General features: G+C 47.5%; 1 protein-coding gene across 1 annotated transcript; it reads right to left on the reverse strand.

The window, feature by feature from the left end:
• Positions 1 to 52: 52 nt before the first annotated feature.
• Positions 53 to 7,935, reverse strand: c1qtnf4 (C1q and TNF related 4). The gene is made up of 2 exons (XM_047042027.1): positions 7,783 to 7,935; positions 53 to 2,724 (listed from the first exon to the last, which is right to left on the reverse strand). The coding sequence occupies exon 2, from the start codon at positions 2,716 to 2,718 to the stop codon at positions 1,498 to 1,500; it is 1,221 nt and encodes a 406-aa protein (XP_046897983.1). The 5' UTR covers positions 2,719 to 2,724; positions 7,783 to 7,935; the 3' UTR covers positions 53 to 1,497.
• Positions 7,936 to 13,355: the final 5,420 nt, after the last annotated feature.

Genomic DNA, 13,355 nt, shown 5'->3' on the forward strand with positions numbered 1-13,355 from the left:
ATTAATTTGTATTTCTGTCGTAGACATGTCCATAACAGCATGCATGAAACTGATTGCTGTGGTCCTGTAAGATGGAACAGGCTTCTACCCTGTTTATACACAAACATACTGAACCTACTTTTCTCACCTACTAGTACTTATCTTTCTTTCTCCCTCTCAGGACCTACCTTACTCCCTTCCTAGCACCTCCACTCAGCTCTCACCTGTGTGTTCTCAGAGGATGGGGGAAGATTGCTATTTCAGAGAATCCAAATGGGGTCCATAACACTAATCAGAAACCGTGCCTCCCAAAGGGAGGAAAGTGATTCTGTAGGAGTGCTAGCTTCTTCTGGGAGGGCCCCTTGTGCATTTCTTCATCACATCCCCAGACAAAATCACAGCTATCTCCCTCACACAAACACACCATGTCCAGAAGGCTGCAGCCATCCCTATTTTTTATTAACCGTACAAAATGAGCTAAATATTTGATTAAAAGTGAGATTATCTACATTTTGCGGTGTAGATATTAGAACTGTTTGTGTCATAAGGGACAAGGGCAGAGTTTTAGCTGGGCTGGGCTAATACCTTGGCAAGTTGTAACATCCCACAAAGGCTGACAGACTTATTTGTATGACCAGGAAGTCAGATAGTGTGCACAGAGGTTAAGTAAACCAGTACTTAGTCACTTTGTGCATGTCACAATTGCATAAAGCCCCACTTGTCCAAATTGGTATGTTTCTAGAAACAAATACACTTTATTGTAGGCACTGTCATCAATGACTAAAACCTCTGGTAGTGTGCTTGACATAAGTGTGATATTCACAGTTTGAAGTGGACTTATTTTTCTTCTGGTTGACTCACTGAACAGTCAGTGAGTCAGTAATTGACTGGAGTCTGGTCTGTTAGAGGCTCCAACTGTGAGTGTGAATTCAGCAATTCAGCAGTGCCCTGGACAGAGGATGGAGACAATCACGTTTTCTCCCCACCGTTTCCAGCCAGAGAGAAATGAATCTCACTCAGATTTATTTTTTAACAAATGATGGCAGCTTGCCTGGAGGACGGAAGCAAGGTTGAGCCAGGAAGGATGCAGGGCGGGGGGGTGGGGAAGGGGGCTGTCACGGTCCAGCCAATCTCCATCATGGGGGCTGTTCATTCAACCTGAATGTTGCTGTTACAATGACCGTTGCCAGCTGTCTCAACTGAGGTGCAACACTCCAGAGCGAAAGAGGGGAAAAACTCATAAAGGACTTATTTTGACACAAAACAAGCATCCCTAAAGTAAAATCACATGCCTCTGAAGACATACAGTACAGGACAGTATCATTCCAGAGGAGAAGAATATTAACACACACAAACACAACCCTGCCTTGGCTGCCCAACTACGTTGAGTGTGGAGTCAGCCAGAGGAGGGAACCCAGCTGGATGCAGATAAGACGACATCAGGAGCTCCACAGCTCAACACCCCCCACACCCACCCCCCTCAGTGGTATGGTCCTGGTCCCCTCACATAGGCAGCTGTCAGGGCTTTTGGCTGTCCTGCTTCTGGGGATGGGCCTGGGGCTGAGGGTGGGCTTTGGCCTGGCCAGCATGAGATGTATGTGGGTTGGGGTTGGACTGTCCCACCTTCAGGTCTTGTCCTAGCTCTGGAGCCTGGGGACTGGTCTGCAACTCGGGGTAGACCAGGAAGCCTGTGAAGGTGATGTATTTAGCATGGTTGCTATAGGCTCCAAAGCCCTCCCTCTGGTGGCTGTATAGCCACACTATGTCCCCACGCCGAAGGGACATCATCAGGCTCTGGCTCTGCAGCGCACGCTCCCCCTGGTGGTCATCATAGATCATGGCCTGGACCTCCAGACGGTTCTTCATCAGCTTCACGGACAGCGTCTTATGGGGAAGCTTCCCTGCGTTGAAGGAAAAGAAGTAGGCTCCGGGGATGCGACACGTGAACACGCCCGCTGATACGTTGAAGTCCCCACCAATGTTGACGAAGTCTGTGTCAAAGCTGACTGGCTGGTGCTGTGGGAAGCCCTGGTCTTCTCCCACGATGCTTTGGGTGCGGCCCACGGAGAATGCTGACCTCTGGTCATCCTCCTCTTCCTCCTCCTCCTCACCTTCCACTTCCTCCTTCTTCTCCTCTTTCTCCTTCACCTCATCTGACAGAGTGTGGTGGTCGGTGGCTTCACTGATGACAGCTTCATTGTTGCTCGTTGTAGCCGGTGGCAGGCGCGTCTGCTGGAAAGTGTATGTGTCAGGGTACACCAGGTAGCCATTGAAGGTCGTGTAGTGTCCCATGTTGCTGTAGAGAGCGTAGCGGGGGTCGCCGTGGAGACGCAGCCAGACGGTGTCTCCAAAGTCCAGCTGCAGCATTGCGCTCTGGGACTGGACTCGCCTCTCTTCGCCTCCGCCCTCCTCGTACACGATGGCCTGTACCTCATTCCGGTTCCTCATCAGCATGACGGACAGGTCCCGGTGGGGGAACTTGCCCACCGTGAAGGAGAAGTAGTAGGCCCCTGGGATCCGACAGCGGAATAGCCCCGCCCCCGGGTCAAAGTCCCCGCCGATGTTGACATACACAGTGTCAAAGGTCACCACCATTTTGGCCCCACCCTCCATGCTGCTTGTGCGTGCCACCGAAAAGGCAGAGCGCAGCTCTGCGTCATCACTGAGACGGGCAAACGCCCACGCACTGGCAGCTTGGCACAGGAGGCCAAACAGAAGACGGTTGATAAAGGTTGCCATGGTTACCTGTGGGTATACAGGAGACGGAGAGGTCAGCTTACATTGCTCAGCAAGTAAAAGGTTTGTTAACTAGCTGATCCTGAACAAACGTTAAAACAGTCCAGAGTTTAGAAACCCATCCTTCTCCCCTCCTCTCTCTGCCTGTCATGAGAGAATGGACCAGTAGAAGTAGAGAAGTAATTACACGTCAATGTGTTAGTAAGACACCTCAATAGTCTTAGAGCTAGAATGCTGATGTTGCAGGTGCAACTGTGTGTCTATAAGCCTGACTGCAGATGTGTAGTGATCTGTGGGACTGTGACTGTTATACTGTGATACTGTTGTGTAGCTGGAGCAGGTGTCTCTACTCAGGACCTGTCAGAGTGATGTCACTATTCTCTGCTAATGATACCTCAGAGAGACTCAGACAGGAAGCTTCATAACCAGCTCTCCACACCTCCTAGGTGTCTCTACTGCACAAAACACAACCTTCCTCCCTCGGGAAGACCTCCTCAAAAAACAATCTCCTTTTCCCTCCTCTTCCTCCTCCTCCTCACCTTTCTAGATCGGTCACTGTGAACCAGATGAGACCAGTCTTCACAGGTGCTGTGTAGGTGTTTGTGTGCAATCTCTAAGGATTGTCATGTATTTGCTGTTGTAGAGGTGAAACGTGGTTAATCACAGCTTGATCAATCCCTGCTTGTGGTGATAAACAGCCCTTAGGCTGATCAATAGTAGTGATCAGGATCTTCTGTTCTGTGTGAACAGGTTCAGATTCTCTCTAGTGTCCTGGGAGCAGAATAGATAATTAATCACCTTTATCTGACCACACATTCTGGACACACATCTGGTACTTGGTGCCCGGGCACACACACACAAAACACACATACACACACACAACCTCTCTGTCTGAGCACACATAAAAATGCGTTGTGCCTGTACACACACACACACATCCTGTGTGTGCTACTTGGTATGTGGATGAAGGCTCTGTCTCAGCCACTGCCGACAGCCCCCATGTAGGCAGGTTGAGAAGCATTCTGAGGAGAGCTCAATGGAGACTGTCAGTTTGAAACAGCTATGAAACAAAGCAAACAGAAACAAGATATCTCCTCCTCCTTAACGAGCCCCCTGGAGAGTTGGCCACAGATGTGAGAGCACTATTAATATCGCAACCAGAGATCTGGTTCTGCTACTGGCCCACATTCTGTATAGCCCCAGACCCAAGTTTCTAGAATAAGTAACAGCATTCTGTAGGCAAGGTTCTAGAAGGAAACACAGGGTTCTGTTACTGTGGTTCAGTAGTGTTTGGCAAAATGTTCTTCATCTTGGGCATGATTCCGTGCCAGGACTCTAGAACACGGCAGAGAGGGGGGCACCCAGGAGGGGGGGGGGGGGGGGGGGGGGGGGGGGGCGTCTTGATAAACAGAGACTTCGCTGTTTGAAATCAACACAAAACTTCACTCTACATTCAATCTCTAATCTCGACAGGAAGTCTACAAGACCTAACAACAGGAGATCTCTTTCAACTTGACATCTATGGGCAGGGGGCAGGAGCAGTCTGTCAGTAGCATTTTAGATTTTAGTTGCATCTTGAGTGAATATTTCAATGTTGTGTCCTGCCAGGAGTCCTACTTCTATATATAGTGTGAGAGATCAAAGCTGTCAGCTCCTCCGTTGAGGGAGATCAATAACTGTGCTCACGGAAGGGGAAAGACGACAATGGAGAAAGAAAGAAGGATATAGGACGAGATGAAAGGAGCGGGAGAGAGGGGAGAGAGAGAACAAGGGGGGAGGGCAAAAGCTGACCGAAAATATGAACATTCGTCATGAGCTAAATCATGTAATGTGAATAATTATTCGACTGCAGCATGTAATGCACTTCGATTCATGCATTATGAACCAACATTTTCTCCTTGGGATTGTGTGTTTGTGTGTGTGTGTGTGTGTGTTTGGAGGTGTGTGTGGGCAGCACACCCTGGCAGAGTCACTATGTCTGTGAGGCTCTCCTCCACACTGAGCTGTCTGGTGGTGACGATAACAAACACTGCTGTTACTCTGGGAATGACAGAGAAGGAGGAGGAAGTAGAGGAAGAGATGGGATGGAGAGAGAGAAAGAAAGAATGAAAGACAGGGAATAGAAGAAAGGTAGGTAGGGATTGAGGGATGGAGGGATAAAGGGACATCATTAGACCAGAACATCTCACTGCTGTTAGTTTAAATGATTCACTTTGTCTGCTGTTGGCAGCACATATATGTTCACATCCTCCTCCTCCAGACATATGAATATCCTCACTATCTCCTGCCACCACAGGGAGAGGCAGCCTCGCTCACTGGGACTGGTGCCAGACACTCATACACCTCCAGATATACACACATACGCACGCGGCGTCTGGGCGCACACACACTATCTATCTTTGTTGCTGTGAACCATCCACTCAGCGCTTGATGTAAAACAAGTAGCTCATTGTTAGTCTGTTCAACTCGTCATGTCCTCCACCCCACCTCTCTAACCCCAATCTCTCTCCATCTCTGAAAAAGGATGAGCTCCCATCCCCCTCAGAGCAAACTGCCATACAGACAGGTGGACAGGAGGAATCTATTTTACTTTCTTGTTATTTTTTACTTCCTCCCAGGGTGTAAGGCATGGTCTGGGTGGACAGCCTGCCAGTCAGGCTCCATGAGATCACTGTTTATTTGGAGAAAAACAATGCTGACCGTGGAGGCTATGGGACGTTTATTCCTTATTACGGTAACACAGAGACACACATAAACACACACATACACACACTCATACAATCACACAATAATGCAAACACACTTTGTTGTCTCTGTTTATATCCCCCCCTCGCCACACACACACACACACACACAGCCCCTACCCTATCTCCAACAGGATAAGAGGCTCAGGTTGTCTCTGAGGTTCTGATTAATCTCCTCCTGAATGGCCCCTGCTTCAGAACCCTGCTAGAACCCGCCCGCGCCTGTGTGTGAGACTTTGGCGAGCCATCAAAGCACCATCCTCTCTGAGTGCCTGGATATCAGAGCAGGCTGATGTTAGCCAAACAACAGTTTGTTCAGCCTTTGCTAAATTAATAAAATGTAAGTGTAAACAAAAAAAAGACAGTAGTGTGAAAGGGAGTTTGAGACATGGATCAAGGAGTAGATGGAGGTGGGAATGGAGAGATAGAAAACATGGTGGGATGCATTTTGGATGTAACAGGGCTGACAAGGCTGCCTGGATCTTGCTGTGAGATCCCCCATGGTGAGACCCATCCTCACCTACCTACCTGCAGAGCCGTCACACCACAGAACCGGAGGGACATCAAGATCTGGATAGAGACCCCCTGAGGTGAGCTCTGCCATGACCACCACTGACATGACCGTCACCTGACCCTCGGACTCCTCCCCCATGGTGGCACATGATCCTCAGACTCCTCCCCCCTCAGTGGCAGGTATGTCCTTGGGAGTTTGTGTTTGTGTGAATACCTTTACATGAGTGATAGATTTTCCTTCATTTACTAAAACGGGAGTCACATTAAGACAAGTCTCTTTGACAAGACCCCAGACTAGCGTTCAGGAGAATATAACCCCCTGGTCTGCACATGATCTCTGTGTTCAGGGTCTGGCCAATACTGGGCTTCTCTTCTATGGTTACTCAGCACTAGTCTAGATAGTTTACATTTTGTGCAACGCTTTTTCAGAAGCTTTAATTCTACAAACCAAACAGACTGTGCGACCGTTTGTAACAATGTCTAACACCTGGCGGATTTTAGAAGGCAAGACATTGTCTGACAGACCCCAATCAGCCCCCATTCTTCATGACATCTTCTTTCTTTTCAAGAGGGGTCGTATAACACTTTGAATTGAATTGTCTGAGGCATGCAGCCAGTATGAAGCTGAGACCGACAGAGCACAACACGTCACCTCTTATCTCTGAATTCTTTTTGATCTATTTGATTTGATAGCTTTACATTACATTAGATTACATTAAACTACAATATCCAGCTACAGACATTCATAATATATTTATTGTCTATGACGTAAGTCAGATACTTGTGGTAATGATCGATCTCTCAGACAGAGACAGTGAGTAACCATCTCAGCGTCGACACACTCTTCTCACCTCCCTCTGGAGATTCACTGGATGACCACTAGATCTGCTCCTGGACAGATCCCTGCAACCATCACTTACAATCAGATCTGAAACCGTCATTCAGGGATTTCTAAACAGTATAGCCCTCTGTCTCCACGTAAGGTCTCTTAAGCACAGGTGTTAGAGTAAGAGGTGAACATGAATACTAGATCTCAGCCCTAAATATTCCATATATTGTTCCACAATATGCAGATGAAGGTAAGGTTCAGATTACCGTATAAAGAGTTTGTACCAGTAGAGGTGGTTGTGCCCCACCCTACAGCCCTGCCCCAGTACAGCTGCCCTCTGCTCACACCCCCATCCAGAGTGCCTCTCACCCAGCCTGACAATGTCACTCCTCAGCTCTACTTTGGACCCCTAAAATACCTGAGCCATACCATGGTGGAGGAGAGCAGAGCGGAGCAGAGGAGAGGATGAGAGGAAAAGAGGAGAGAAGAGAGGAGAGGGGAAGGGAAGAGAGGAAAGGGGGAAGGAGAGGAGCAGAGGAGAGCAGAGCAGAGCAGAGGGGCGGGAAGAGACACCTAGTCAATGTTTTATCTTTCCTTCCGTATGTATCTTCTGTCTCCATATGAGTATTCTCTATGACAGTCACACCTGCCTTGACATACTATGTGTGAGTATGTGTATGTACTTGTGCATTTGTGCATTCATCCCAAAGAGAAAACAAGAGATACCACTACTAGTGCAACATATTGGAACAATGGATCAGTACACACACACACAAACACTGCATGCTCGCTTGCTCACACACAGGCACCACTATCTCTAGCCCGCAGCAAGATAAAGATACAAATTCTGCTATCTATTCCATCTATCTATCTAAATAGATAGATGGATAGATTGATAGAAAGAAAGATACAGCAGCAATCAAAACACAGCTTTTTCACACATGAGCCAGCACTGCTCTTTCTGCAGTCAGCACTCCTTACCTGTGTGTCTTTGTGCTCCTGTGTCACTGTCTGTCTGTGGGTCTTTGAGTCTCTGGGACTGTGTCTGTGTCAGGTAGAGTGCTGCTCGGAGCTGCTCTGGTTGCGGCTGCTGGGCAAGAATGCTGCTTTAAAGTTCCCTGCTACACGCGTATATACCACTCCCCCTCTCTATTTCTCTGTGTCTGTTCTCTCTCTCTACTCTCTCTCTATGTCTCCCTCTCTCTATGCTCTCAGCTCTCTGTCTCTCTGAATCTCTTTCTTTCATCTCTCTGTCGTCCTTTATGCTGTTTCTCTGTTTGCTTTTTCTTTATCTCTCTCTCTCTCTTTCTGTTCTTTCCACCACCTCTGCATCCTCTAGACCTCTTTATGTTCTCTTCTCTCTCTCTCTCTCTCTCTCTCTCTCTCTCTCTCTCTCTCTCTCTCTCTCTCTCTCTCTCTCTCTCTCTCTCTCTCTCTCTCTCTCTCTCTCTCTCTCTCTCTCTCTCTCTCTCTCTCTCTCTCTCACTCAGTGATCTCTCTATTCTCTCTCTATTTGTCTTTAAACGTAAACATACACATGGAGGATATGAGACTGTTTGGGGTGACGCTGCTGTGGAAGGGGCTCTGGAGGGTTGATGTGTTCCTGGGCTGCGATGGGGGGGCCCGGGGGTTCAGGTGGGTGGGAAGATTATTGTCTTTGCCAGATCTAGAATCTACCCAGATCCCCTGACCATCTGCCGAAGTGTATGAATAGTTGTTTATAAGTGGGTGTCTGTTTAGTGTATGTGAGTAGGTGTATGCGTGTGTGTATGTGTGTGTATGTATGTGTGTGGGTGTATGCGTGTGTGTGTATGTGTGTGTGTGTTTGTGTGTGTGTGTGTGTGTGTGTGTGAAAGAGAACGTGTGCCATCACACGAGAGGGGCGGAGAAGGACAGGCAGAGTATAATCACTGGAAGCATTGTTATGTAGCAACAATGGTGCCAATTTCCCCAAGTCCTCATTGTAGTAGTCATTATTCTGTTTTCAGAGGAAGAGAGAGGGAGGAGCGAGAGAAAGGGATGGAGGGAGGAGAAAGATGGGGAGAAAGAGGGAGGCAGAGAAAGAGAATGGAGAAAAGAGAGAGTGGGAGAGAGGTTGGGGACATGTAATCCTCTCAAATTGAAATTCATCCTACCGCTCCTCATTTCTAATCTCATTCAGATTTCACATCCAGAGGAGAGAGGAAAGCAGAGGAGTCACGAAGAGGAGAGGAGGGGGAGGAGAGAAGGGGGAGGAGAGGAGAGAAAATGAGAGGAGGGGGAGGAGAGAAAAGATAGATGAAACTGGCTGTTTCTATTCAAGTGATCTCAATCTCCTGGTGATAAATAATTCAGACCAGAGATCTAATGGGGGTTGATACTGTCACCATGCTGCAATAACTCAGTTCTAAACACACACACACACGCACACACATTATTTACTGTTTGTAATTCTTACTGTTTGTGTGAAAGATCATTTTACAAATCATTGTCCTTAGAAATACACAAACCTGTGTGTGTTTGTGTGTGTGTGTGTGTGTGTGTGTGTGTGTGTGTGTGTGTGTGTGTGAGTGAGTGAGTGTATGTGAAAGTGTGTGTGTTGCTGCAAAGCAGGGAATGTGAAAGTCAGTCTGGCCTAGTTTGGTCAATAATTGGTTGTAAGGAAAATCTTGGAGACTAAATATAGCTCACGCTCACTGTAGAACTGGTCCACCATTGCTTTGCCCTGCTTTAAGATGATGAGAGGTTGAGGAAACCTGAGGGATGTGCAGTAGCCAAGTCAACAAGGAGAAGTGAGAGAGCAGGATTAGTAACACACCTCTGAATGTACCTGTCAGCTTTGTAAAGAATCTGTCAAAAGTTGTTTATATTTAGTCTTAATCTGCTCTGCTCTCCATCCTATCTTAATGCCTCAACAACTGACGTCTTATTCTTGTATGCTGTTTTGCTGTCACTGACAGAAAACACACACTCACCCTTCAACAGAAAGTGCACACACACACTGTGTTCTAATCAGTACAGTTGTGGTTGTCCTGGATACCTTAATAAGGACATGTCAACCAGACTGTCTGCCACAGAAAACACACACAAACTAAAGGGTGTGTTTCATAAATGCAGTTTCCATGGAAACAGCATAAATCAAACTTCTCATGCACGCACAAACACACATACTGTACACACAGACACACACACTGTGTTAACATATACACACACACGCACACACACACAGTGTGTATAAGTTTGGCAATACACTGGCTTGGACATTGGTGATGATGATGAGGATAAGAATGATGATGTCTGGAGAACAGACCTATTCCAGACTAAGAGAAGGACACAGATGGAAGCCCAGAGGAAGAAAGAAAAGAATGTTCAGGACAAAGGAGATGGAAAGAGGAGAGGCTAAAGAAAGGGATGGACATTCTCACATGTAAGACTTTGTCTTTTCTCAAGGCCAGTGAAGAGTGCAGTTCTGCAACGGTATTGGCTCTGTGTGTGACTCACACATGCTTCCCCTGGGGCTCTCTGATAGGTTGTGTGGCCACCTGGGGTCCTCTGATAGGCTGTCTGGTGAGTGTGCTCTGTTCTGCTCTGTCTGGCTGATGGCTCCTGACAGCAGGAGTCTCCACGCTGCTGCACACAGTCTGAGCAGCTCGGCCTGGGATGTAGCAAACTCAACACACACCAGACCTGTGACCTCACCCCCCACCTCCTCTCCCCTCTTTTTCCCTCCTCTCCCTTTTACTCCTCTCCCCACCAGTCCCTCTCCTTTCTCCTTCTCTCTCCTCTCTTCTCCCCTTCTCTCCTTCTCTACACTCCTCTTCTCACCCCAACAGTGCGCTCGTTAACTGTCGCTCTCATTCAGACAAAACGAAAACAATCACTGGACTTAATGAGAACAGTCTGGAGCTTGTGTTTACACTTCAAAGCTGGCCGTGAGCATGTTTAATGAACGTTATTCATCTCTCTAGATGAACATACTCAAAGTCATTCATCCATCAGTTTTGACATAATGGGGTGTTTGATAACTCAAAAACACACACACACACACACTCTCTTTCTCACACAACACACATTCAGATATAGGTGTGCCATGGTGATAAAATAACTCTAAGAATAACTTCCTCTCTCTCTCTCCCTAACTCCTTTCCCTCCAGAGAGAGAGAGAGGCAGATAGAGAAGCTCTGTTATGACCTCCAAGACCCACTATAGGAATATGTCTTCTTTTCATCTCTGCACACACACTGCCGCTCTTGGTGTGTGAGTGCGTGTGTGTGTCTGTGTGTGTGTATGCGTGCACATATACTTCTGTGTGTACAGTGCTTCTGTCTCCTGGGGATCAGGCTTTGTTTCATAAAGAGTATTTTTAGATGAGAGACCTAGTTAAAGAAGCTTGTTGCAGAGTGACAGTGATCCTCCACACCTACCTCCTGCTCTCTGCGCCGGGACGGAGCATTCGGGGGAATAGGACGGCCCTGATATAGCAGTGCAAATAATGATATCACAATCTGGGACTGCACACACATACTCTTCTCTTTTTTTGTCTTTCTTCTTCCCTATCTTCTCCTTCTCTCTTTTCTCTTTCCATCTCTTTTCCTGAGAGCCCAATTATAGCTGACAGCAACAGACAGTCGCCTCTCTTCTCCACTTCTTTCAGGGTTCTGACATGGTCAACTAAATGGAAGCAGCTGGTTCTTGAAGATAGTCACACATTCTGGAGGACATTCCAGCTATGCCTCTTATTCTATGATCATCCCTCTCCACCCCCCCCCCCCCCCCCCACCCACTCCACTCTCATGGTTCTTCCCCTGCCTCCACCACACACTCTCTCTCTTCCTCCCCCTCTGTGCCCCCCTATCCCCCAGGTGTTTTTGCAGTAATGGGCCATCTGTTTGTCGCTGTGGCAAGGGACCTGGCCTGTGGCCGTTTCTACATTGACAAGCATGGCAGCCATCTTCCAGAGCATTTACACCTCCTTGCAGTGGGGGCAGGGGGGTTAGAGGACAGATGAATGAGAGATGGAGGAGAAAGAGGTAAGATAAAGACAAGGGAACAGGCCAAGGAGAAATAAGAAAGAATAAGAGAGAAAAGAGAGAAAGAGAGACACAATAATAATATGTTACAATGTGGATCATTCAGTATCATCCAGGATAGTGTCTCAGAGAGGGATGCGAATGTGACCTTTATTGATTGGACGAGGTGTGAATGGGCTGCAAAGAGACAAGGATAGAGGCTCTGAGGCCAGAACCCAGTCAGGGAGCTGACAGTGTTAACAGACGTGGGGGAAAGGGTGGAGCCAGTTAAAGCACTAGAGCATCCTCATCCACCTCTCTCTATCTCTCTCACCATAAACGTGCTGTTGCTAAGATACCAGACCCTCTCACTCCCACACAATCCTAAAGCAAGCCCATGCCTCCAACCCCTCCCACCCCCTCTCCCCCACGCACACACTATCCTTTCATATGTTTTAGCAACAGCATCCTGTCATGGAAGTACAAGGATGGAAAGTACATAGAGACACACACTCACACAAAACACATCACAGACATACATACATGCACACACAGGCACACATTTGGGCATCCTCCTTAAAAGTCAGGAGGCTTGGTGGCTAGGATATCAGTCTCATGCTGGTCCAGCATATGGCTGTACTCAGAAATCCAATATCACACTACACACACACATAAACACATGCAGTCCTGGAATTCTACCTCTCAATTATTCATGGGACCTTGTGTGTGAGCTAGTGGATGTCTGAGGTTCAACAAGCCTGGAGGTCAATGTGGAAAAAACATGGCTACTACACAGCTACTACACGCCTACACCACAGCTACTACACGGCTGCATCATGGATTAAAAATCACAGATACACCCACACACATAAACATTCATGCACACACAAACAGATACACATCAATACATTCCTATGATGACTTGATGCGTCATTTAACTTCCAAGAAACAAACAAGCACAGCAGGAGGTGTGAGAAAGAGTGAGGGGTGGAGATAGAGAGAGAGAGAGAGGGGGGGGAAAGAGAGACAGGGATGGAGAGATGAGAGAGATCAAGAGATTATGGGAAGGAGAAAAGGATGGGAGGTGGAGGGAGAGATGAGAGTTGCGTAATTAGTTTGAGAGAGGAGACAAAGAGAGAGAGAGAGAGAGAGAGAGAGAGAGAGAGAGAGAGAGAGAGAGAGAGAGAGAGAGAGAGAGAGAGAGAGAGAGAGAGAGAGAGAGAGAGAAAAAGAGAATAGAGGGGGGGCTGGTGTACTGGTGAGCAGTGACTCAAGCCCTGATGCCAGATTTCTCAGATCTCTCCTGAGCTGGTCTCTATTGGTTACTCTCAAATCATCTGTACTCTCTCCATATTAAGGTGCACTGAGCTGTTCACTGGACTCCCCTATCGCCTTCTACCTTACCCTGCCCCTTCACATTATATTGAAAACACAGCTGAATAGACCTGGCTCTTGTGGATACACTGCACCAGGTCCACGGGCATATTTTGTACAAAGACAGAACAGAAAGATGCGGTGTTACAACGCCACCCAGTGACAGGAAAAAAATATTACACATACACACAC

Source organism: Hypomesus transpacificus, chromosome 19 (assembly GCF_021917145.1).
Source record: "Hypomesus transpacificus isolate Combined female chromosome 19, fHypTra1, whole genome shotgun sequence".
NCBI lineage: Eukaryota > Metazoa > Chordata > Actinopteri > Osmeriformes > Osmeridae > Hypomesus > Hypomesus transpacificus.

Coding starts and splice junctions, on each gene's coding strand:
- c1qtnf4 (XM_047042027.1), bottom strand. CDS start 2,718: ATGGCAACCTTTATCAACCGTCTTCTGTTTGGCCTCCTGTGCCAAGCT.